This window comes from Ptychodera flava, chromosome 4, assembly GCF_041260155.1.
Source record: "Ptychodera flava strain L36383 chromosome 4, AS_Pfla_20210202, whole genome shotgun sequence".
NCBI classification, from domain to species: domain Eukaryota; kingdom Metazoa; phylum Hemichordata; class Enteropneusta; family Ptychoderidae; genus Ptychodera; species Ptychodera flava.
This window is the reverse complement of record NC_091931.1, coordinates 11,414,220-11,438,501: the sequence shown is the minus strand read 5'-3', so window position 1 is coordinate 11,438,501 and position 24,282 is coordinate 11,414,220. Positions and strand designations below refer to the sequence as shown.

At 37.1% G+C, this 24,282-nt stretch overlaps 3 protein-coding genes across 5 annotated transcripts in view; 1 reads left to right on the top strand and 2 right to left on the bottom strand.

The window, feature by feature from the left end:
* LOC139130887 (uncharacterized) overlaps window positions 1–24,282 on the bottom strand; it is a 34,427-nt gene that overhangs the window by 2,865 nt on the left and 7,280 nt on the right. The gene's annotated exons all lie outside the window — the stretch shown is intronic.
* On the bottom strand, window positions 656–14,178 carry LOC139130888 (protein FAM133-like). 3 transcript variants are annotated; one of them, XM_070696699.1, is made up of 17 exons: window positions 13,772–14,178; window positions 8,567–8,667; window positions 7,702–7,769; window positions 6,566–7,476; window positions 6,003–6,224; window positions 5,554–5,701; window positions 4,716–4,787; window positions 4,384–4,482; window positions 4,217–4,261; window positions 3,797–3,868; window positions 3,471–3,569; window positions 3,235–3,279; window positions 2,819–2,890; window positions 2,512–2,609; window positions 2,280–2,324; window positions 1,551–1,601; window positions 656–1,280 (listed from the first exon to the last, which is right to left on the bottom strand). In XM_070696699.1, the coding sequence occupies exons 4-14, from the start codon at window positions 6,701–6,703 to the stop codon at window positions 2,551–2,553; spliced, it is 1,071 nt and encodes a 356-aa protein (XP_070552800.1). In that variant the 5' UTR covers window positions 6,704–7,476; window positions 7,702–7,769; window positions 8,567–8,667; window positions 13,772–14,178; the 3' UTR covers window positions 656–1,280; window positions 1,551–1,601; window positions 2,280–2,324; window positions 2,512–2,550. The 3 variants fall into 3 exon arrangements, with proteins under 3 accessions (XP_070552800.1, XP_070552799.1, XP_070552801.1); XM_070696698.1 differs by lacking the exon at window positions 13,772–14,178 and adding an exon at window positions 10,388–10,662; XM_070696700.1 differs by lacking the exon at window positions 13,772–14,178 and having other exon boundaries at window positions 8,567–9,106.
* LOC139130556 (uncharacterized) lies at window positions 3,246–23,450 on the top strand. The gene is made up of 10 exons (XM_070696304.1): window positions 3,246–3,327; window positions 11,738–11,878; window positions 18,161–18,291; window positions 19,554–19,759; window positions 20,375–20,496; window positions 20,949–21,057; window positions 21,475–21,744; window positions 22,269–22,510; window positions 22,805–23,012; window positions 23,283–23,450. Exons 2-10 carry the CDS (start codon window positions 11,835–11,837, stop codon window positions 23,448–23,450), a joined length of 1,500 nt encoding a protein of 499 aa, XP_070552405.1. The 5' UTR covers window positions 3,246–3,327; window positions 11,738–11,834.

Sequence of the window (24,282 nt, the reverse complement as noted above, 5' to 3'; positions counted from 1 at the left end):
ACAGATACTGTACTTGCACTCTGGAAATACAGATACTGTACTTGCACTCTGGAAATACAGATACTGTACTTGCACTCTGGAAATACAGATACTGTACTTGCACTCTGGAAATACAGATACTGTACTTGCACTCTGGAAATACAGATACTGTACTTGCATTCTGGAAATACAGATACTGTACTTGCACTCTGGAAATACAGATACTGTACTTGCACTCTGAAATACAGATACTGTACTTGCACTCTGGAAATACAGATACTGTACTTGCATTCTGGAAATACAGATACTGTACTTGCATTCTGGAATTACTGATACTGTACTTGCAATGTGGAAATCAAGACACCACATTTGCAACCTGTAAATCATGATACCATTCTTGCCATCTGGAAATCCAGACACTGTACTTGTAATCCTTACATTAGAAGTAGGTTTACTGTCTACTGATTACTTACTAATACTGAGGTTCTCATCAAAATAAAAGATTCATGCAATATAATTGACATGAACCATTTCTTTCGCCATGATAAATAATGACATATTAATGAAGGAAAGCATGAAAGCCTTCGCCACAGAATATCAATTAGGTGATGTATATTGCAGTATGTGTGTCATCTGACATCCAATATTGCTTACAACATAGACAGAGAAAGTAAAGTTTTGAAAAGGTAAGAATTTTATTTGTTCTTTTATTTTTACTACATTAAACTTTGGCAAGCAAATGTGTTGGTAATCAAATAATAATGAACAACTACTGACGAAATTCTCTCTGATTAAAATTTTGAACATTACACCTTGATGATTAAGGTCTAAGTCAAGTAAAAGCTATTTTCTCATCAGTATTATTGAAAAGAATTGAACTTAATCTTGTATGTGCTGAAACATTGTTGGTCACTGACATTTCTGTTACTGTATATTTCAATTTATGCAAGTAATGTTTTAGTATATTTCCCTTATCTTGTTTGCCAAACCAACAGGCATTGAGGATCCCATTTCCCATGAAATAATTGCCATAACCCTGTCAACACGGACTTCTACATGACATTGACTTCTGGCCCAAACCTGATCACCATCCTTATAATTTCCCTCCAGCTCCCCACACATAAGTAAGCCTTGAAATCTCTTGTTCTTTGCCGATTTGCTGAGGAGTCTGAATATGAAAGGATCTTCTGGATTGTAATCTTTTTGTTTGAATGGTCTACAAAGAAGCATCTGCCCTTCCTTCAATTTGTCCCAAACACCATCAGTGGATAGAAATCTCACTTCTTCAAAATGAAAGTCATCTGGAAAGAGAGTTTGATACAAAGGTAAGGGCATCTGTAGTGTGTGTGTGTGTGCATTGCACTAAACAAAGTACTTCACATAATATTTGGATAAACCAGTTACTTACTAATACTGTTTTTGTATCAAGAAATTTGAACAATTTATGATAACGCCTATTTTGAGGCAGTTGTAGCATGATTTGAAATACATAGATGGAGGTTTGTTAAAAGGCTATTGCTATTACTTACATTTCAAAGTGTCAGAGTAAAACATTAATTTTCATCATTTACCTTCACTATTGATTCCATTTCTTTCACTTGATTGTGACACTGACTCTGAATCTGCAGAACAAACCGGACATAATAATACCACAATTACATGTTTATAAGTGCATATGTGTCCTTTGAAATTTTGATATAGGTTTTACATTTAAACAGTGAAAACATTTTCATATTTATAAGCTTTTAGTACTAATAGATATTTCACATATACTTAAAGAAGTAAATGTGAACATTTTCGTCTTAAAAGCACCATTATTTATAAATCTCCCTGTAATTTTTACTTCATACTGGTAATAAATTGATTTCAGCATCCAATATCAGCTACTGTACGTGTAAAAACAATGAAATTTCAATTCACCTACATAAAAGGATAGACATAAACAAATTTAAATAGCTAGATATTTTGGGAATACTTCAGGTTGAATAAACCATCCTTTGCTTGATACATTTATTGTAAAATTTGGTTAATCATAATTTAAATATATGCCTGCTGCTTTGCAAATGGAAACTATTAAAACTAATTTTCATCATGTAACCATCTGTATCATTCTTCATTTGGCACAACTTGCCAACCAATCAATGCAGTTCATTTAAACCATTGAATAGAGCTTCATAGATTTCATTCGTGCTGAAATTGGTAGCAATACTTGTATCCCTATCACCAAATTGTCGATACGTTAAGAATTTTCTCAGTGTGTACCCATTTCACTCACATAAAGCAAACTATATTGACATTACCTTTCAACTTTCTTGCATTGGAAGGTGATGATGGCTCAGCACCACCTAGGAAAAAAAACAGAATGAAAGTTTTACATGAAGTTAAATGCTACAGGTAATGTATGTAAGTTCTTAAAAACTTTTAGTGTCTTCAGTGCCCTAGTTTCCAATTCCACAGACGTTTATCTGAAAGGTGCCTCTTCATGCAAATGGTCATAGTTACTTTTAATTAATAATAGATAAGTAAACTCACCATGATCCTTGCTGGTCCTTTGATCGGTTTTTTGTTTTCCTACCACTTTTGAGTGTTTTCCCTCTCTGCAGTGTCAGATGATTTGTGCATGTCTGATGCTGTCAAGGGAAATGACAGGTCATATTGATAAAGAGCTCAACAAGATCTTCTTTTTCTCTATGTACACCAATGTCCTCTATATTTGCAATGGAAAATATTACAAATTATTTGATTAGGCCATTTTATGCATTGTGTCGAATATCACATGAAAAGACATTTTCACATGTCATATCGAAAAAAAAATTATCACAGTCAGGAAAACACTTACATTTACGCTTCTTCATTGTCTTCTGTTTGTCACATTTTGTTTCATTGTTTTCTTTCCTTTTCCCATCACTTTCTGTAAGGTTAGAGAAGAAATGAATAATAATGTATAAGAACAAAATCATCAGCTCATACAATCCACTGTAAGACTTTGCTTCACACAAGATGATCCAATCAATATTTATTAATGCATGCACATAAAGTGTAAATATGGGAATATATACACTACTTTGATGTGATTGCTATTGCTAACTTCAAAACAATATAATATCAGTTGAAATATACATTAAGTTCATTCGCTTGTCATCATTTTGCTTATCAAGAACACCATTTTTATTTGAACACTTTTACAATAAATACGGGGAGAATTTTCCAAGTTTCTCGATTTCAGTCACCTAAAGCATACTATATTGACATTACCTTTCATCTTTCTTACATTGGAAGGTGATGATGGCTCAGCACCACCTAGGAAAAAAACAGAATGAAAGTTTTACATGAAGTTAAATGCTACAGGTAATGTATGTAAGTTCTTAAAAACTTTTAGTGTCTTCAGTGCCCTAGTTTCCAATTCCACAGACGTTTATCTGAAAGGTGCCTCTTCATGCAAATGGTCATAGTTACTTTTAATTAATAATAGATAAGTAATATAAACTCACCACGATCCTTGCTGGTCCTTTGATCGGTTTTTTGTTTTCCTACCACTTTTGAGTGTTTTTCCCTCTCTGCAGTGTCAGATGATTTGTGCATGTCTGATGCTGTCAAGGGAAATGACAGGTCATATTGATAAAGAGCTCAACAAGATCTTCTTTTTCTCTATGTACACCAATGTCCTCTATATTTGCAATGGAAAATATTACTAATTATTTGATTAGGCCATTTTATGCATTGTGTCGAATATCAAATGAAAAGACACTTTCTTGTGACATGTGAAAAAGAATTATCACAATCAATGAGATGAAAGGCTTGTAAGGAAAACACTTACATTTACGCTTCTTTGTTGTCTTCTGTTTGTCACATTTTGTTTCATTGTTTTCTTTCCTTTTCCCATCACTTTCTGTTAGGTTAGAGAAGAAATGAATAATAATGCATAAGAACAAAGTCATCAGCTCATACAATCCACTGTAAGAGTTTGCTCCATACAAGATTTTCTGATCAACAATCCACTTTTTACTGGTGCATGAACATCTAGTGTCAATATGGAAATATATACACTATTTTGATGTGATTGATATTGCTGACTTCAAAACAATATAATAACAGTTGAAAGTTATGGTTTTTAACCTCATTATGCTTACCATGAACACATTTTTTAAAATTTTAACACCATTACAATTAAATATGTGGAGAATTTTCAGTGTGTGTACCCATTTCCCTCAAATAAAGCACACTATATTGACATTACCTTTCAACTTTCTTGCATTGGAAGGTGATGATGGCTCTACACCACCTAGGAAAAAAAACAGAAGAAAGTTTTACATGAAGTAAATTTCACAGACGTTTATCTGAAAGGTGCCACTTCATACAAATGGTCAAAGCTACTTTTAATTAATAATAAATATGTAAACTCACCACGATCCTTGCTGGTCCTTTGATCAGTTTTTTGTTTTCCTACCACTTTTGAGTGTTTTTCCCTCTCTGCAGTGTCAGATGATTTGTGCATGTCTGATGCTGTCAAGGGAAATGACAGGTCATATTGATAAAGAGCTCAACTTTACTGATGATCAAAAAGAGCAACAATACCTTATTTTTCTCTATGCACACCAATGTCCTCTATATTTGCAATGGAAAATATTACAAATTATTTGATTAGGCCATTTTATGCATTGTGTCGAATATCACATGAAAAGACATTTTCACATGTCATATCGAAAAAAAATTATCACAGTCAGGAAAACACTTACATTTACGCTTCTTCATTGTCTTCTGTTTGTCACATTTTGTTTCATTGTTTTCTTTCCTTTTCCCATCACTTTCTGTAAGGTTAGAGAAGAAATGAATAATAATGTATAAGAACAAAGTCATAGCTCATACAATCCACTGTAAGACTTTGTTCCACACAAAATTCCATCCAAGCACATGGTGTGGATATGCCATAACAAACAATATATTATCTTCATTTTGTCCGAGGAAATCAGAATTAAAAATTGGCACTTCGCAAACTATTACGCAAAATATGATGTAGTCAGAATTTTTTTGTCAAAATTGGTTTATTCTTTAAATACTATATTGACTTAAAACAAAAGTACAAAATTATGGATCCTCTATTAATAGGGTCATCCATAGTAACTTTTATCCCTTATATCAAAACAACTGGACTAGCCTCAGTCAAGGAGATATTTCAACTTAAAAGGTTGAGACTAAAACAGGTACTTAATATGTATAATACCCCCTCAATGCACATGGTCGCAGGTAAAATGAACAAAGTACCAAAAACAATATGTCTTCAATTCAGGAAGTAGTTTATTCTTAACCTGCGGAAGCCTCTGTATCCGAATCACAGTGGACACTAACATTACAATCATTTTGCAAAATAGAGAATTTTATTATTCAAGTTCAAAGTGAAAAGTTGTCTTACTATTTAAAAACTTGACCAATTTGTTCATAGCATCTGCAAGTCTATGGATAGAAAAAAATTACTGACTTGCACCTACTTGATAAGAACATTTATCATGCATAACTCAACTAAAATCTGTAACAGAAAGTAAGGAAAGACTGGCTGAATCTAGATTGCATACTTACTACTTTTCATCAGCTCTCTCGCTGCTTTTGGTGTCAGCTTGTATGTCTCATCTCCACATGACATAATCATGTTGGGACCATGTGATCTCCGCCGTCCTTGAGTGATACAGAAGGAACCATCTTCTATGTGCACATGGAAATCGTTACCCTGTTCAAAGTAATAAATAAATGGTTATCAATTCTTGCCCTCATAGCAGTATGCACACATAGCATACCTACAGGTAAGATCATGATTAACAGTTAGGTTACAAAACAAAATGTATAGGGAGGCATGTCGAGAGTTTCCTCTTGGAATCTGCTTTGCAAAAGAAATAATCTATGCTGTAGTTCTTACTATATAAGTAGTAAGAAGGAACATACAGCATTGTAACTGCAGAATTGCTGATCAAGATAACAAACAATATGCAAAGACTTGCACTCATTATTTGTTAATTATACATAATATGTACCTTTGCTTTGATTGATGCTTGTTGGAATTCTTTCTTGCTCACAAGAAAAGACTGTAGAAGCTTAAGTCTTTCATCCATGCTCTTTACCCCTTGAAGGTCTTTTGTTATGGCACTGGCTTTAAGTGATGGTTTCCCCTCAAATATTTTTTTCACAATCTCAAATTCAAGATCAGGTAATCTTGCAAGACTTTGGATCGGTCTCTTTGCATCAAGTACCCTTTTCTGCAAACAAATCCATATCACACAATCATTTTCATATCGATAAAGTAAACAAGTTGTCTATTGAAGAAGTAAAGTTTCTGAGAATCCTTCAACAAACAGGACTGCTGTTTAATCCATTTCATAAAATGTAATGATGACTGATTTTGGGTCTTTTTTACAACTTCAGAGTCTTATTACACTGCCAAACATGCTTTGTCAATCATGCTTCATTCTCAAATTCTGCCTTTTTCAACACCGTATTGATTTAATTAGTGTCACGGGCTGCATTTATATAAAAATGTTGGAGCAAATGCAGATAGGATACATGGACTTAATGTTATTTAATAAAATTTCACAGCTACCTCATACTTGAATCCTAACATGGCATACAGCTTCCTCCAAAACTGATTTGACTTTGTATCTCTGCCCGGTGTGCATCCATCTGTAAATTCTTTCTTAATCGCATCCCTAATTAACATGATATAATCCCAGTCGGACATTGGGAGACAGTTTGATGTCGACAAGTTTCTCTTTATGCCAAGTCTTTTGCACTCTTCGTTTGTTAGGCCTACATACAGACATACTTCCCGTTTGTTCAGGGTTGCATCCTCTCCAACCAATAGTGCCTCTTTTGTGCATGAAAGTTGTGATTTCCGTCAATGACTTCAACGTGATAATCATGTACCTTGTCAGGTTTGAAATAATCCTTACTCCGACAGTCCTTTGGGTCGATTAATCCAACTAATGGAGTTGAAAGTTCTAGATTTCGTCCTCTATCATCTAAAAGGTTCTGACTAATACTTGACACATGTTTTACATTTAGTTCACGAACTTTCCTTTCAATGCTGGGTGGTTTCAGATTGTCTATATTCAAGGTAAATTTTCCTACAAAGCATTTTGCAATTCTGTGATCCATTGCTTGCATTATTTTGACGTTGGTTTCTTCCTCATCAAGTTTGTCTGATTTGGTGCCATGATGGTCCTCATATGGTTTTGTAATTGTCTCGTGTGTTGATGTACTCGCCTCTTCAATACTGTCATCTGAACCACTAGCGTCACTTTCTGTCAAGATGACAGTATCTGCACTGCTGTCATGCACTTCGTCAGGTTTATCACTTGGCATCCCCTCTGCCACATTCCAAAGTAAACTATTTTTGAATTTGTTGACAAATTCTGCAACAGTCTTTACGTTGGCGAAATGTTGATATGAAAAGTACGTTGTAGGACGGAAGTTCAACCAATTCAAGTGCACGCTATTATTGCTGAAGTTTACCTGTAAAAATACCAAAGTGGTGTATCTTTGGTAATCAATGAAATCTAATGATACCAGTCTATAATAATTTTTGTATACAGACATATGTGTTTATTAATTCTCACACGTCAATTAATTCTCATTTCCTAATTATTTGTTGATTGCTATGATTATATCTTTGAAGAGTGTCAAATACACACATACACATGTTTACAGTCAGGATATTCGATATAAGTTATGACATACCTTTACAAGTTTACCTTCACCAGCATGTACAGATCTCACATATCCAAATGAATCGCTCTTGCCAATGTCTGAAAAAGTAAGCATGCCATCATGGGCATAATATTTTGACCAGTAAAGAACTATGCTCACTTTGGTAATGCAACAGATAGAACAAGTGACCTAACAGATGATAGGGCTCTGCTGTGTTATGTAGAGAATAAATATATGTGATACATACGTTATTTAAGGTGCATATCTGTGATAGCTATTTTCAAAAATAGCTGCAACCATACAATTGAAGATTTAATCATAATTTAAACATGTCATGTAAAAGTTATCCAAAAGAAGATGTCTACCAAATATCAAAGCTATCAGAGAAGTAGTTTTTGAGAAACAGGGTTTCTGACCAACAATATTAGAAATTGCCAAAAAATACAAAAATTACAGATTCCATCTTAATTTAAACAAATTGAATAAAGATGATCGCTTGAAACATGCATACCAAATCTCAAAACTGTCTGGCAAGTTGATTTCTTTACACAAAATTTTTGAAAAAAACTTGCAGAAATTACTCACAAATGCAAAATAGAAGATGTTATTATAGTTTAAGTATATCACTTTCAGATAATCCCTAGGAGCCTGCATGCCAATTATCACCGTTATCTGACAAGCAATTTTTGAGAAACACATGTTTTTAACAGACAATAGCCAAACATCCACCTAGCATATAAGCTCCGTGTTGCTGACGGTGGTGCGAATAGATATTACATAAGTAAAAATGATGATATATTTGTTGGCTATAAGCATCACAATAAGAGTTGAAATTTGAAGTTGGAATGTTGAAATTTTCATGATTGCTGCACTTTTTCTTCAGTATGGGTTTTACCTTTCATATATTTGTCGAGAGAAATTCCCTCTTTTCCCACTTTGACTTCCACTCCTGCTGAAACCTCATCTTTTCCAAGTGACCACCACTGTATATCAAGCCTGCAATTACAGTAATATATAAATGTAAACTATTGTGAAGAAAAAATACTTGTTACTAGGGTGTCACAACGTGACATAATGTTGTACTAATTTACATGTTTGTAGTATTGAACCCCATTATTACCCTCTTTAACTCCAATTTCTGAACGTCTTTATAATTGTCAAAACAAGTCGGCTTCCAGTGCAAGAGTTCACTTATGATAAGAAAATAATCGAACGAATTATCCTAGTTAGTGTCTAGAGGTCAAGAAACCGGACACCAGATGTGACTACATGCGCATTGAAGTATAGCTGTCTAATAAATTCATCACTAGCCCTATGCTTGCCTGGCTCCACCGCGCACACTTTCAATTAACAACACATTACAATTTCAGTCCATTTTCACAAGTTAATTATCCTGTTGAAGTACGCTAACTTGTAATGCATTGGTAGTAGTTTTACATTTTGCCTGGCAGTTGAGTCTAATTTAGCAATTACAATAGGTTCTATGAGGCCCAAGAGGCCTGGATGCGATCATGATGAAGCATCTCAGCATGCCTGCGTATCCCAAGAGGTCGAGACCGGTTGCTTGTCCGCGAGACATCTATCATTTCGTGCAAGCAAACACCTTGAACGCCACTTTCTTTCCAAAATCGGTCAAATCAAATATGTATCTTTCTTTCATGGGTTCGACTTTGTTGTGTGTACCGGTGCTTTACTGTATTTTCTTTTGCCGTTTTGTGTCTATGTTTATATCTATTGTATTGTAATTTTGACCTCCTGTTATCGATTATAAATGGGTATGGATGGATATGATTGCGGTTTTTTTATAATATCACATAACTGAGCTCTCGCTTTTCAACCACCATCCTCAAACATTAAACAGTCATCTCAAACTAATAACCAGTTCAGAGTTTTCGCTGCTCGCTCGCCACATCTCGTATTAGTCACGGCGAACGCCACACTGACGTACTTCAGCAGGGGAGTAGAAATCAAGAAGTTTAGGTTGGAACATGTGGATACAGGGCGAATCATCAAGTATACTTTTATTCCCGTAGCTACGATCGACGTTGCGATCGGGAGCGTTTTAAGTAGATTTAGACAATTGTTTTTTCAAATAAATAAATGTAATAAATATGGGACCAGACGTTAATAATGCGCGCTAATCCTTGTCGATAAACGCCTTCTCGGAGTGCTCCCACCGGTCAAGAAACCCTTTCTTAAAATTCCTACGTCACCAGCTAATCCGCATTCTCGCGAGCCAGAGCAATATATTTCCGCTCCGCTGACCTACGCAATAATCAAACTCTGGCATATACGCCGGGAAACTGCGGAAGTATGAATAGGGGTTAATTGATTATTCATGATAACATATCATCAGAATTAGCCAATCACGAATCCGTTTTACAAAGTCATGTCGGGTCGATCGTATCGCTCCTCATTGTCTGTGTGTACACAATCGAGCTTTCAGGGCCTGAGATCCTCTGGTTCCGTTGCATCTCCTCCCATATATGTTACATTTAATCCGACAGCTTTCAAAATTTTGACAGTTTTTCTGTCATGATCCAGAGCAACGGCGACACCATTTGAATACTATGGCTTCGGTATGTACACAGACTACGGCCAGCAACGAACCCGGCCCGGTTCCACTGCAAGGTCGTCCCCGTACACTCAGTGTGACTATTTTCGGACGATCTCAGTTCGGACATTTATATAAAGACATGCTGTTCGTTGTACTCACTTCGCTCCGTACTGAAAGCGTTTTACAAGTCATGATACCGGATATTAAGTCAGGTGACGCTGCTGTCCCGTTTTGAATAGTTAGTTTTTTCGGTAGAAACTATTTCGGGCGCTACAAAACTTCGCGAGAGTTAACACACCGTACGATACAACAAGGTGTCGAAAGCAACACACAGAGACAGCCCATGTCTCTTGACGGGTAGCGCTGAGCTGTTGCCGTAAAGAGGCGCGTGGTTTACTACGATGCTAATCCGTCGATATGCTGTTTTTTTGAATACATAAAGATTCGATATGCTAATCTATTGAATACATAATCAGCCAGCTTGGCCTTACATTTCTTCACGGCAGTTTCTCTCATGTAGGTAAATGAGACATCAGACGATACAGAAAACTGAATGATACAGACGTTGTGGTGTAGTGTATCAAGTCTATCTCACATCTGTCCACTTCCACCAAGTAAACATCCTCGAGTCAATATACAGACTTGACAGTCCACATTCCAGGGAATAAGTATCCGTGACGTGATATGTTACAGTCCTTACTCTTAGACTTCAATAAAGTAAAAAGTTGTAGTTTAGACATCAGCCTGCACCGTTTGTCCCTGTTATGTTTCCACACACATGCACACACATGAACACACAAGACATATTACATGTGTGACAAAAACAGTTATATCATTCATGTGAGTACTGGTTTGTTGGTTTAAATGTTCGCACTTCAATTATTAGCTTTCGCCGCGCTGTGACCCAAAAGAGACGTAAGAACTCGCAAGTACTCAAATGGCCCGCGGTCGAGAATTGATTCTGACACGCAGCTCTTCGAACAATGTTTTCTTGAAACAAATACTTTGGTCTTCACAGCGTGAAGATAAGCAGATATTGCCAAGTCGTTCAAGTCTTCCGAAACAAAATATGAGCGACGCTCCGATTGCGTGTGAAATGTAGAGCTTCTACGCTGCAGGATGCCAGATATATGAGACCGTCGTAACACACACGGCGAATGTCCGCTACGATTATACATGGTCTTAACTCTTCACGAACTTCTGTCCATGGTCCGAATGCAGATATGGCAATTAATATTATTCTCAGGATTTCAAAACTTCATTTAAATGACATATCTCATACATTGACTGTACATCATGGATGATCGCTAGTGCGGGAAACCCGTTCCGTTTTGTGGAGCGTGCTTCACAAGGGCGCGGCAGGTTCAGTGAATTCCATTCATGAGTAAATAACATAATATTGAGCTTCACAGCTTCACTGAGGTTGCACATTTTTAATTTCAATTTTGATACGTAATACGTAGTTACTAGACTATAATATCACGCCTCTTCCTTTACTGTTTCCTTTAGCGGTAATATAATGCATCCAGTAACTGAAGCCGACGACACGTCATTACTGAACAGCAACGATCTCGAAATCATGTCAGCCACATAACAGCCAGCTAAAATGGGATTTCAACTCACTTTGTCAAGACGGACTTTGAGGAAAGCGTGAGTACTAAATAACTGTACAAGCTGTGTGTAACACACCTTTGAACTGAGTTTACATGACTTCCTAATTTTTAAAAGATGTGAAGGAAATTTTCACAATCCTTTTGCATGTTCCAGTGTTAATTAATCTTTCAGTTTGCGCGGGAAAATAAAGCCTGTATACGCAAGCAGTACTGTAAGCAATCTAACACTTGTTGAAATAAAGTATTACATATAGAGCTATCTTGTTTTCCTTGAGTGAATGTATCATTGTAAATCGTATGGCAGGAAATCTGCTTTCCTTTTGAATTTGTGTGATTGCTCAACTGTGTATCCTGAATTTGTGGCTATAGCACAAAGTTTCAAGGCAGCCATGGGAAATACTCGCGTTTTCATTTGTACTAGTTTCAGTTGGAATCAGCAAAGCAGGTGGTTGATTCCGTTAGACTTGATTTCCACAAGTCATTGATAACCATCTGAAATCATGGGAAAGGGATGAGGAAGGCGTCCCAAGAACATAATAATTAACATTGCTGAACGTCGATAGAAGATGGTTATATCGGGTATGATATAATGTACATCCTATTTCATTGACTATGATAAAGTTCTTCTCCTGTTTCCTCAAAATTTATTGATGCGTTTCAATTTCTGTGAGACAAGTGAATTTGCTTGTATGAAAAAGAAGACATGGTTTGCAGACCGAAGTGACAGTAATGAAGAGACGGTACACAATACGTTTCGTAATTCTTATAAAGGATCTCATTTCCCAAGATAGAACGGCAGACATGCATTCAATTTGTCAGTTTCAGTTACAGTCTAGTTATTCATATACGCGGATGCAGGCAAGTGAAATGGGATGATTGAAGGTCGCTTTTTTGGGAGTGATACGAGATTAAGTTTGACGATGATTAATGAATGCCTTGAGTACTTGAAGTATTCTCAAGAGTGCATTTCAATCGCTGAGGAATTTGGCAGATGGTATACATCACCGCCGAGTGTTGAAACCGTGTGCACCATTTTTTAGATGTTCGTTTGAGAGATTTTCATCTGCCTTCAGCTTATTTGACAATCAACAAGTGCGCACCACATCAGCAAATATAATTGTGGCAAGCAATCTATTATTCTCCATGCTATTGTCTAGACAGAGATGTATAATTACTGTATTGCTGGGACGTGCGCAGATATAAGGTTTTACGCTCAATATGAACGTGTCTCACCTCCTTGCATGGCAGAGACACACATCGCCAAAAAATACTACATGTGAACACGCAACATATTAAGGAAATCATATCTACTACTTTACACTGGCCAAGAATACCCTTTCTCAGTCATTTATTTCATTTTCCCAGGTTCTCTCCTCATTTCAATAATTGCGGTGCCATTTATACTTTTCTCTAATCATACCACCATGTTTTTCCATATTCCGAACATTACACATCTCGTTTTGTGTTATTTTTCATCCATGGAAACGGGATTTTGCGTAAGGCAAGTTTAACGCATAACTCATATTCTTACATGGCATGGGTATACGCTCTCTGACAAATCAAGGGAGATACCCAAGTGCGTTGAAACGAGAATTGTATTTTGGAAGCGGAAACCGAGACTTGTTAACAACTGTCTTTAAATGTATGAATGAAAGTGTGTAAGCGCAATTTCGTCCTTACATTTGTAGAGAAAGCTAAAATCTGGAAGGTAAACATTGTCGCCATACATGTAAAATGTTAACCATTTCTTGAACCGTGAAAGTATCATCGATGTAAATTAAGAAGTTAACGCAACTCATTGTTACATTGTTACACTAGCTGCGTGTTTCATTACATTGAACTGAAACACAAATGAAGGGAAGGGCACCTCTTTTCAACAGCCACCCGCAAACCTATGATAATTTCAGATGAAGTGTCGAGAAATACTCACGTTGGTTGACTATCCAGTTCACATACCCCATCAAAAACATCTTTTTCTACTGGTATCGTAGGTGCTGATTTTGATGGACTCGAATGAAAAGTATACACAGATTCCATGTTGTCAGATGCGTCCATGATTTGATCAAAACAGTGAATGCGATGAAGAACAGCAATGGGATGTTAGCAAAGGAACGTTAACTAATGAAATGCAGGACTACTAGTGTTTGATGAAGTTGCAATTCGTTCAGTGTGTAAACATTACGTATGCAAATAACCCCTCCCCGCTCCGCAAGTTATCTCGAACTGTCCAATCACAATTTTTTTGTGAATTTGGCGCCTTATTCAACTGCCGCTTTGGCATAACATAATCGAAGTAGGCGACTGTTTCATGCCAAGCGAACCTAATGTTACATTAGTACCGTGGGCCAAAAGTCGGAACTATGCCGCGGCGGAAGGCACCAGCGCCCGAGCTTCAAATTGGCAAAATCGTGGCAGACCTTACGGAACAATGCCGCTGTGGAAATAATTGTGTCGACAAAATATCAAGGATACTGTTCTAGAGCTTCGGCAACGGATTTACGTCCTCCCGCAAGGATCAGCAAGATATAGTAAATTAATAGAATTGTACAAACTTATGAACATCGGCAGAAGTTTTGGAAGAGAGAAGTTTACTGTCCACGGCATAATCGTTTGCAGGTAAAAGCTATTAGTTTTATTTTATAATACATGTAAATCACCATCGCTATAGGGTGACGCTGTATGTTGTATGCAGCGTTTCCGTTCAAAACTTGCATACTATTTTTCGCAACTGTGTTTTTATTTGCTTCAAATGTATCAAAATGCGTACAGTGAGAATCAGTAGTGAAGTGAGTTGGGCAGTATTTTCTGTAGAACTTGGGGTTTTTACCGCATGCTTAATTAACAAAAAACAATAGCCTGGGGGCTTAAAAGGTATATCTAGCTGAGCGCTTGCAATGCCGTAATTCATGTCTCGTATTAGACTGTCGACAGTCCCTCGTGCCTTCTTTCAAGCCAACTTGGGCGATCGAGCGCCGAAGGCGCGAGGTCGAGTGCTTGTACCAGCCAATACCGGAAGCTACGCCGATAGGCGAGACCAAGCGGTACAAGCGACTGGCGAGAGTCTAGTCTCGTATACGATCGTTGAGCGCGCGGCCTAATGACTTCATGTTCAAAGGAAATACTGACCACGAAATTTAATAGTGTTTTCAAAGGGCCAACCAAAAACAGATACAGAGTCCAGCGGGCCTCACAAGAATGCAACTCGACAGTGTCTAAATCGTCACCCGTAAACACTTTCCAAATAACATGCATCGTAATACTAATGACCATTAGGCCTAACTGTATTGTGTTACCTCCTCCATGGTGTTACCAATAACGTAGACTCGTCTGTACAGAACTGATTGACATGGCGCTTCATGATGATGAAATCTCATGTTGCATAAGGAGTTGCGTTCCGCTAAATGTTGCTATGCCATGATAAATGTCACTTGCAAGCAGGTGCATATGTTCTAATTTTATCCTGCATTGAACCATGTTCTGGCCATGTAGTGCGAGCCAAGTACGTCCGTGTCATGGGGCGGCATTTGTCGATGCGTATTAGTTTATGCAGCCGTGATTTTTTTTTTTTTTTTTTTTTTTGCGTATTTCAGAACAATTTGCTTGAAATACGCAGGATTTTGCTTAACGGAAACACTGTTGTAGACAAGAAGACAGAGATGTGCTTGGAGGATCTTAAAAAAGTCGATCACCGTCCCTCCGGTGGAGGGACGGTGAGTCGATTTAATGAAAAAGTTTTAATAAGTAACCTCAATCATGGAGGATTTTTACCACCAAACGTACACCAAACGTGCAAAGATCGTGGCACACGTTCAAATTTCAACTCAGAAGAAGGCGTCATAAAAATATCACATGCCACTTGCGCGAATATTCACCTAGTGGCTAGACTTGGTTCAAGTCAGTGAATTTAAAAAAAATAAAATCATTGTAATAGTTTCTCTTGTGTCTCTCCTATTTCGCTCAAACCTATTCGGAATTTGGTAGCTCAGGGGCAGGTTTTCCCAGCGATTTTTATATTGAATGCGTTACCTTTGAGTCTGCGCAGTAGGCCCATATTGTGAGTTAGTTTCTGCCGGATTTCCGGGTGAAACTCCCCGTATAGCGTTCACTCACACGCATTTCACATGAAAGCAAAATACAAATCATTGCGTTCACTCCACTCAAACATGCACAAATCACAGACTTGAACCAAGTCTACTAGTGGGCCTACTTGAACGCAAGTAACACGTTGCAGTGAGTTACGCGTTGATGGGCTTGTTGTCTCTCGTCAGCTGTAGTTTGATGACACGTTCGCGTTCTGCTGAGATTATACACGGTCCCTCCAGGGCCGTGGACAGCACTGCAACTACTACTGATAAGGCGTACTTGGATTTGTAGTAAGGCCTGCGGTGGGAGGCCGTATAACGCCGGTAACACACAGCCCTGCCATGTAGCTGTGATATCGCAGCGGTACTTGTGGCGTGTATCGAACGCGCTCGGGTCATTGAGGTCATGTGCGTTTACGCGCGATCGAGCAAACATCGTAGAAACCATCGACGGCTCACGGGAAAATGGTCGAAAATACGTGTTCTTATCTTCAAGAAAGTTAGCAGGTGTACAGAATGAGTCTCAGATAGTCAATGATAAAGATGATGCAAGTTTATTTATTCAAAGGCTAATATAGTTCATTATTTTGCAAGCTAAATCTATGATACCGGTCGGTCTCGTCGTAAACTGCCAACGAAGCCTATGCGTTGGCTCGCAGCGGGACTGTGGCGCTGACCTCAATGACCCGAGCGCGTTCGATACACGCCACAAGTACCGCTGCGCACCGTCTGGAGGGACGGTGCTCTGCGATATCACAGCTACCCTGCCATGCAGAGCTAAGACACTATCAACTCAGCCACACACTGTCAATAGGGCCGGGCGATTCGGAGTACTTTTTCCGTCGAAAAATAACGTAAAATATGCGCTCAAATAAATGACAATTACCGCATACGTAAATTACATGTTGAACTATGCCGTTCGGTGATTTTATTCCAAAATCTTTCGTTGGTTATTTTGTAAAATAATGTCAAACTGAGCCCTTGCTGTGACACAAATCTATCGGCCCGCTTTTGAGCAATTTACTGCAAAACCAGAAAGATAGCAGAACTCAGAATTAACAGAGAGGTAGTTTCATATCAGCTCTATCGAAATAGATACTTAGCTAAAGTTTTACATGCTTGCGTTGGAGTTGGTGTTCACAATTAACGATCCAATTTCCCCCCGAACTGAGAGGCCGCGCTGGTCGCCATCCTGGTCTGACCCAGATTCATGGGACAAGCGACCGTGGCAAGCGCGCCATGACCTCTGGCCCTATGGTTATTTTAATATCAAACGTGACGTCATACACTGTGTACTAAGCTCGAGAATTAGGTATTTTTCAAAAAAAATCGCCACATATTCTAGAGTCTGTTAGCAATCTTCAAACATGGCTGAAACCTTGCTTAGATACCCAGGTGCATATTCATTGAAATTTTAAAATTATAAATCTTGCGGTACGGTAGGTGTCAAAATTAAAGTTCGGGTGCGTTACAATGCAGTGCACTAAAAGCACCCTTCTATTAAGTTCTACCTTTAATCTCACGCTAACATTATCACTAATTTCTTTTAAAAATCGCCTAGGCAACGTTTTGAGCACCTGTGCTCCTGATAGCGTTCAATCCCTGCCAAAACTTTGAGTTGGTACGAAAAACACGACCTTTATAGGGAGAAAAGCGGTCGAAAACTATTGAATCCGTACGGCCTTATTTAGTGACCAAAAAATCGCTTGCAGCAGTCCAAAGTTATTATGCTCTTGTGACAGGAACGTGAAGTAGAGAAGAAATATCCTCCCGACGAGGCGTGCGCTGGTAATTGTCCATCAGGTTTTGAAGGTCATGAGATCTGTTGCACAAGCGTGCGTTTAAATCGCGTGTTGCAATGCGCATATGCATGCTCGCTGTATCTGTCCAGACCTAGGACCCTGGTGATCGGTCGAAGTATAAGGAGAGACAGGAATAAAATACGGTTTCCAAGAAATCGATTTTTTTTTGTGGATCCCATTTCTACAAAGGCCAATCAAGTATGCATGGTAGGCCAATGTACAAGACTCTGGGTTTGTGTTCACTTGTAAAGGGAAAGCTCTTCACGTACGTGACCCCTGTCGCTTACCATGTGCACTTCTGCAATTTCACCCCGGGATTTCATGCAGCCGAAGGAAAACAAAGATTGGTTTTAAATAGCACATTTAACCTCAGGATTGTCAGTGATGCCTTAGGCGTTTCAGTTTGGCTTCATCTATGTTATTATCTGTAAACAGATTCGCTTGGAGCAAAGTCTGTATGGGACTATCTGAAAGAAGTTATTGGCGTCTCAAGAGGTATGTTTCATCTGGCGTTAACCAAGTTTTGACGTCACAGGCTTTTCCTCGATGCAGCAGGGGCGTAAAAGGTAAACTCAAACTTGTTGACATATCTACTAGTTGCAGATGATCAGCCCGTGAAGGAAAAACGTTTTATGGTAATCTGTCTGATACATCGAACATTTGCTCTTTCCTAACTAAACTGTCTAACTTAAGCACTATTTTAGATTGCGCTTTAGCATGTTTAGGGAGCCATAATTATTTACGGCGTTGGGGATCGGAGGAATGTGAGGCGGGTTCGCTAAAAATATTGAAAACTTAAAGGGGGGTGCTAAGTGTGGAGAGGAAGAAGGGGGTTACTCATTTTTTTGTACAAAAAATAAATATAAACACCTCTCAAATTGCACCATTGCACACATTTTCTCAAACTTTGTTATGCGAGAGGGGGACACCGGACCCTCTCGAGCTCTCCCCCTTGAAGGTTCGAACTCGATTGAAAACACTGTATGTTTACCAGTAAAAGATGAATTGAAGACATTGCTCAGATGGCAACAAAACTGCACCATTACAAATATCAATTTCTCAAATCTTTCACAGAATCAAGGATAAAACTAAACTTGTGTGAATTCATTCTTTATTATCACAGAAACATTTTTTAATTGACTTCAATTCAATAACCATTTTGACAGCTAGCCATACCATATTCTAGCCATACACTAGAAGCTGATTGCTGGAGAAATGAAACAAGAACGTCGCAGATTTTTCATTCCTGCATATTCTTTTGCCTTCAATCTCTGGCAAACTGAGAACTGTTTTTCACAAAATGTATGTCAAAATGTATTGTTTGGTTGTTAAATATTGTGACTTTGTCAAACACTGATGATGCGAAAAATGTAATAAATATATCAGTGTTCATTGCCATTTTCAAACAATGTTACCTGGTGCAAAATCAAGTGAAACACCTCTCCGTTTGCTTTATTAGAAAACAATTGCTCAAAATTTTTGATGCAAGAGGTGGGGGCCCACTCTCATGCTCTCACCTTTGGGGTGTTGTGAAAGTTTTACATAGGTTACTCGAAAATTCGGAGTTTCCGATGCAATTCCTACAACCCCAAGGCAATAAATAACGATGCCTCCCTCCAATGACAAGCAATCATTTGCGATGATTTATACAATACATCAAATCTTTGGCCCATAATAAAGTGTCCATCTAATAAGACTGTCATCCTACTGAAACAAATATAAGAAAACAGTCGACCACAAAATTTTCTAAACTTTGAAATAGACATGTAGTATTAGACTGAGAACTCAGTTGATAACGTTCTTTATTTATAATTTGCACAATTTATAGGAAGTGTTGCAGTTGGTTTCATGAAATGGTACGTTGATAAAATGGGTGACTACTCTCCAGATATGGAAAGAATTCTAATGCCTTCATGCTTGAGAGTAAAAGATCTGTACAATGAGTATAGGGTTTGCAATGTGGAAAATGAGATAAAGAAGAAACAATTTTATAAGCTTTGGAAGAAACACTTTCATCATGTGTCCTTTCCAAAGGTATGTAATCATTTATCTGTATGCTCACATACTACAGAATACTTTTTTAGCTGTAAATAAGGCAGTTTTTGCACAAACACATGTACAGTGCACTTTATGCTCGATAATGTTTCAGTGGTTTTACTTCTGTTTGATGCATTAAAATAACCAGTGTATTAAATACAATTGATATCACTGAGTCGTTACAGTGAAAATAGATGGAGATTGTTCAAAACAAACACATGTATAAGTAGTGGAACACTACTGAGACACAATGATGAGTAACTTGGTAAATATCATTTACAATAAACCTTGATATAACAATTGATTTTTTAGCTAAATTAAAAAAGAGAAGGTGAAATTGATATAAGTGTATGTACAAATCACTATTGCTTGACAAATGTTTTCTACATGTAAGCTATTGTACTACCCATATTCTGTTTGGCTACAGTTGTGCAGATATTTTAATCAATACAACCATCTGGCTTGCAAGCTGTGTTACTGTGTTACCTAGGATAATTTTCATTGTGTTTCAATGGAGTGTAATGCATGGCACTTCTTTACAAAATCATTAATTGACCTCACTATACATGTTTATAATATTTAGTTAACAATAAAATCATGTTTCCTCTGTAGATGCCAAGAATGACGCAGTGCAAGGTTTGCATGCTGTTAAAAGATGCCATTTCTAAGGAAGTCAATATGGAGAGCAGACAAAGTCTTCTCATTTACAGAAATGAACATCTAAACAGACAACAGTATGTGTTATTGTTATTGACCAATATTTAGTTTTTTTCACAACATGAATGATTCTTTGATGTAGTATGTGACTGAAGCTGACTTTTATAAATGTTTAACAGAAAATACATGTGCTTTCTACATCACAGTGCCCAAAAAGACTATGTTATAGTCATCAAAACCTGCGAATTTTGCTATTAATTATTTGAAATAGGAATATAACATGACTCAAAAAGTGTCTGTTTTTTGGATTGTCATTTGGTAATATAATAATCAAGGGAAAGTAGTTTTAAAATTAATGTTTGGTATAACAAAATGTACAGAGACTTTACACTTCCAAAAGCATAAGAATGATAACATTTTTGGAATAGTTTGACAAAGCTGAGTCATTCATGTTGACCAAAACTACATTCCCATGCGACATAATAAGACTTATTTTCACCTTAAATTACATTGCATAACCACATTTCAGAAAGGAAAGGGAAGCATACTACCAGCGAAGAACCGATGCTGAGAAAAATCCTGATGAAATTCTGTCTATCATAATTGATGGTATGGATCAAAAGAAAGCAGATCCAAAGGTAAAAGTAATTTTGTTTTTTATATTCCATAAAATATAGGTTGATATATTTCAGCAATCACTTCCTTCATTTATGTATGAACTTAAATTCTATTTCAAAGTAATTGCAAGATGGAAATAGCGCTGTTCAATGTTTGTCGCATATAAATAAATTTATTGTATTAACAATCCAAAGAGTTATAGAGGCATGTACATACTTTTGAAGAGTGTACTTCCATTTTGGAAATTATGATTAATCTAGTAATACATTCCAACATTCTTACATTTTGCTGCACAGGCAAAGCATCATGTGATTTTAGCAATTTTGGCATAGAAGTTTTTTCCGCATATACAAACATCACCTTTAGATAAAATACATGTTTACAGTGTATTATTAATTATGATGGAATGTCACAGAATGTACTACCTTTATTTACAGGGCATTGGACAATATAAACTGAAAACTCACTTCACTGGTGCTTTGTGTCATGCAAATAAGAAGATGTATACTCTGGTTGACCTTTGCCAATACTGCCATGATACAAACCTTACCTTAACATGTCTCTTGCATACATTGCATAAGGAATCGAAAGATGGGAAGCTTCCTGCCAAATTATATGTACAACTTGACAACTGTGTGAGGGAGAATAAAAATAAATTCTTCATTGGGTTCATGGCCTATCTTGTCAAAAGGAAATACTTACAAGAGGTGAGGAAATTGTTGTGCATATTCACACTTACATTTCCTTATGATGTAATAATGTAACGTTCATTCCAGTTATATTATCATATATCACGATTTTCCTCTATTCCTTTCATACCTTGATTGGATGACAGCATAAGTGAAATGTTATGAATTACAAGTACAAGTCAAAGGTCAAGGTCAGATAAGAATGTGGATTATAAGGCTTTAAGTGCACTACCATAGTTAATAATGTTTTGTTTCCAATATTGTACAACTGAATCTTTTATGAGATGAATCACAATCATGTTCAATTGTAAACTGACGTTACAAGCGATGAGAAAAGTTATATACTGCATTTTGAACTCTTATCTTCTTAGGATTAAATATGTGAAGGAATGGCTCATACAATAAATGTATGATGTAGTGAACCATAGAAAGTTATCCGTGGTAATACAAAAGATAAGGCAGACATTAGACTGACTGTCATTCATGCATATAGACACAGAAACACAGTAAAGTACGTTCATGTATTTAATCATAAATTTCAGATTGTGATGTCATTTCTTATGGTTGGGCACACCCATGAAGATATTGATCAAAGATTTTCCAAGTATTCACAAAAGTTAAAGGAGAATGATGCAAAGACTATGCCAGAACTTACCAAGGTGTTGGAGAATTCTACTGATCCCAAGCAAGAAATAACCATTTCCCAAACTGTGTGGAACATCCGAGACTGGTTGCTACCTCAACTAGAAGAAATTCACAATCAGTCATTTCCACATGTTTACAGGTACTCTTCTGTGTGTAGCCAATCAAATGCTTTTGTAATCAAGGATAACAGAAAACAGCTATTTCTAACAATTTTTGATGCAGACATTTCCTTTGTTCATGAGGAACACTATACCGGTACTTTGTTTTTGAGGAACTCTCATGACACATGGACTAGCCGGCCCAAATGTTTCATGTTTATGAAGCCCTATATTTCTATTTCCTTGACATTGATACTTGAGTCTATCATATTGTTGATGATGGTCTTAGCCAAATCAAGAGTCATTTCCTTAAAGTTAAAACACTGTCATTTCAGAATATATCTGGCATCGAATGGGGAAGTTAAAGTCCAGTATAAAAACTGGAGCACAGACTTCAACTGGCAACCAGAAGATGGACTGTTGGAAATATTCAAAAAGGAAAATGGTTTACAGAGCATACCTGAAGGATATCCAGATATTGCTCCAATGACTTTCGATGATGCTGAAATTCGGAAAGTGAGACAGAGTATTGCCAAAAGCAAGGTACATGTATCTAAGTGTATCTTTTGATCGCTCTTTCAAAATGATGGATGAGTGATTATCTTGGCTATACTTTTCCAACTGTTGACTGAAAAAAAGAGGTTGTATGTATATCTCATTATCGAATGGTGTCCAACTTCCTCATGGTAGCATGGTAATACAGAACTCAAAGTATTCCTCTATATCAATAAAATAATGCATTTGAAATGAAAAATGTCACAGACATTGCAATATGTACATGTTAGCTTACCTAAGATGTTGTTCTGATCATAGGATGTCCTCAGTTTTGCTCAGTTTGAGTGGTGGAGGACTTTCCTGGACAATCCCAAGACAGAGACAGTTACGATGAGCAATCAAACTACAAACTGGTACCTTGATGAGCTTTATTCTTACAGACCAGCTCCCCCAGCAGTTACCACCACAAGTCCAGAAGGAAACTGACACGATTCAACGACTACTCACAAGAGAAAGGAGGGCCGGCAGGTTCGTAAACGAAAATTGTGACAACTATTTCAAGTGATTCATTATTGTTCTTCTATTTATTGCTTCAAAGATCATAGTCAACCCTTTGAACGCTGTAATTTTTGCTGCCAAAATTTTAGTGCAACATTTTACAAATTTTTAAGAATTTTTCAGTAATGTTTTGATTATTTTACCAAATGGATATTACATTTCATTGGCTCACTTTTTCATCAAAATTTTAGCAAAATCTGAAAAAAATATCAAGGTGTATATTTTATAAAGGCAACAAAAATTGACTTTGGTGCTCAAAGGGTTAGAATGTTTTGAATTCATAGACGTACCTCGAAGCAAATTTATTTCCTTATTTAAATATTTTATCTGAAAATGGCTCAATAATATTGTCTCTTTTTATTTAGGTAACAAATAGCATCCGGCAGCAAAGAGGAAGAAGAGAAACACGCCGATTAGGAAACAGGCCAGCTAGATCAAGGCCTGCTTGCAGAGTACCAATTGCAATTGGAAACATGGCAATTATTAGAATTGATGGAGACAAAGTGATAGGAAAAGTTGTTGTCAAAGTTAGATGGAATAATATCTTTAGAAGTATACCGCAATGTAGGCAGTGGTGTTTATCGACCTGTAATTCAAGCTAATGGGGATGTCACTGTAAGAAGTGGGCCATGAGCTGTGTTTTGCACAGCTTCAGAAGTCTCACCTCATTAAATAAGCTACCTCGTAACATGGCACAAGCATTAGAGAGATTACAGAACACACAGGACTAGTAAATTTTCCAATTTACATAAAAAATTGT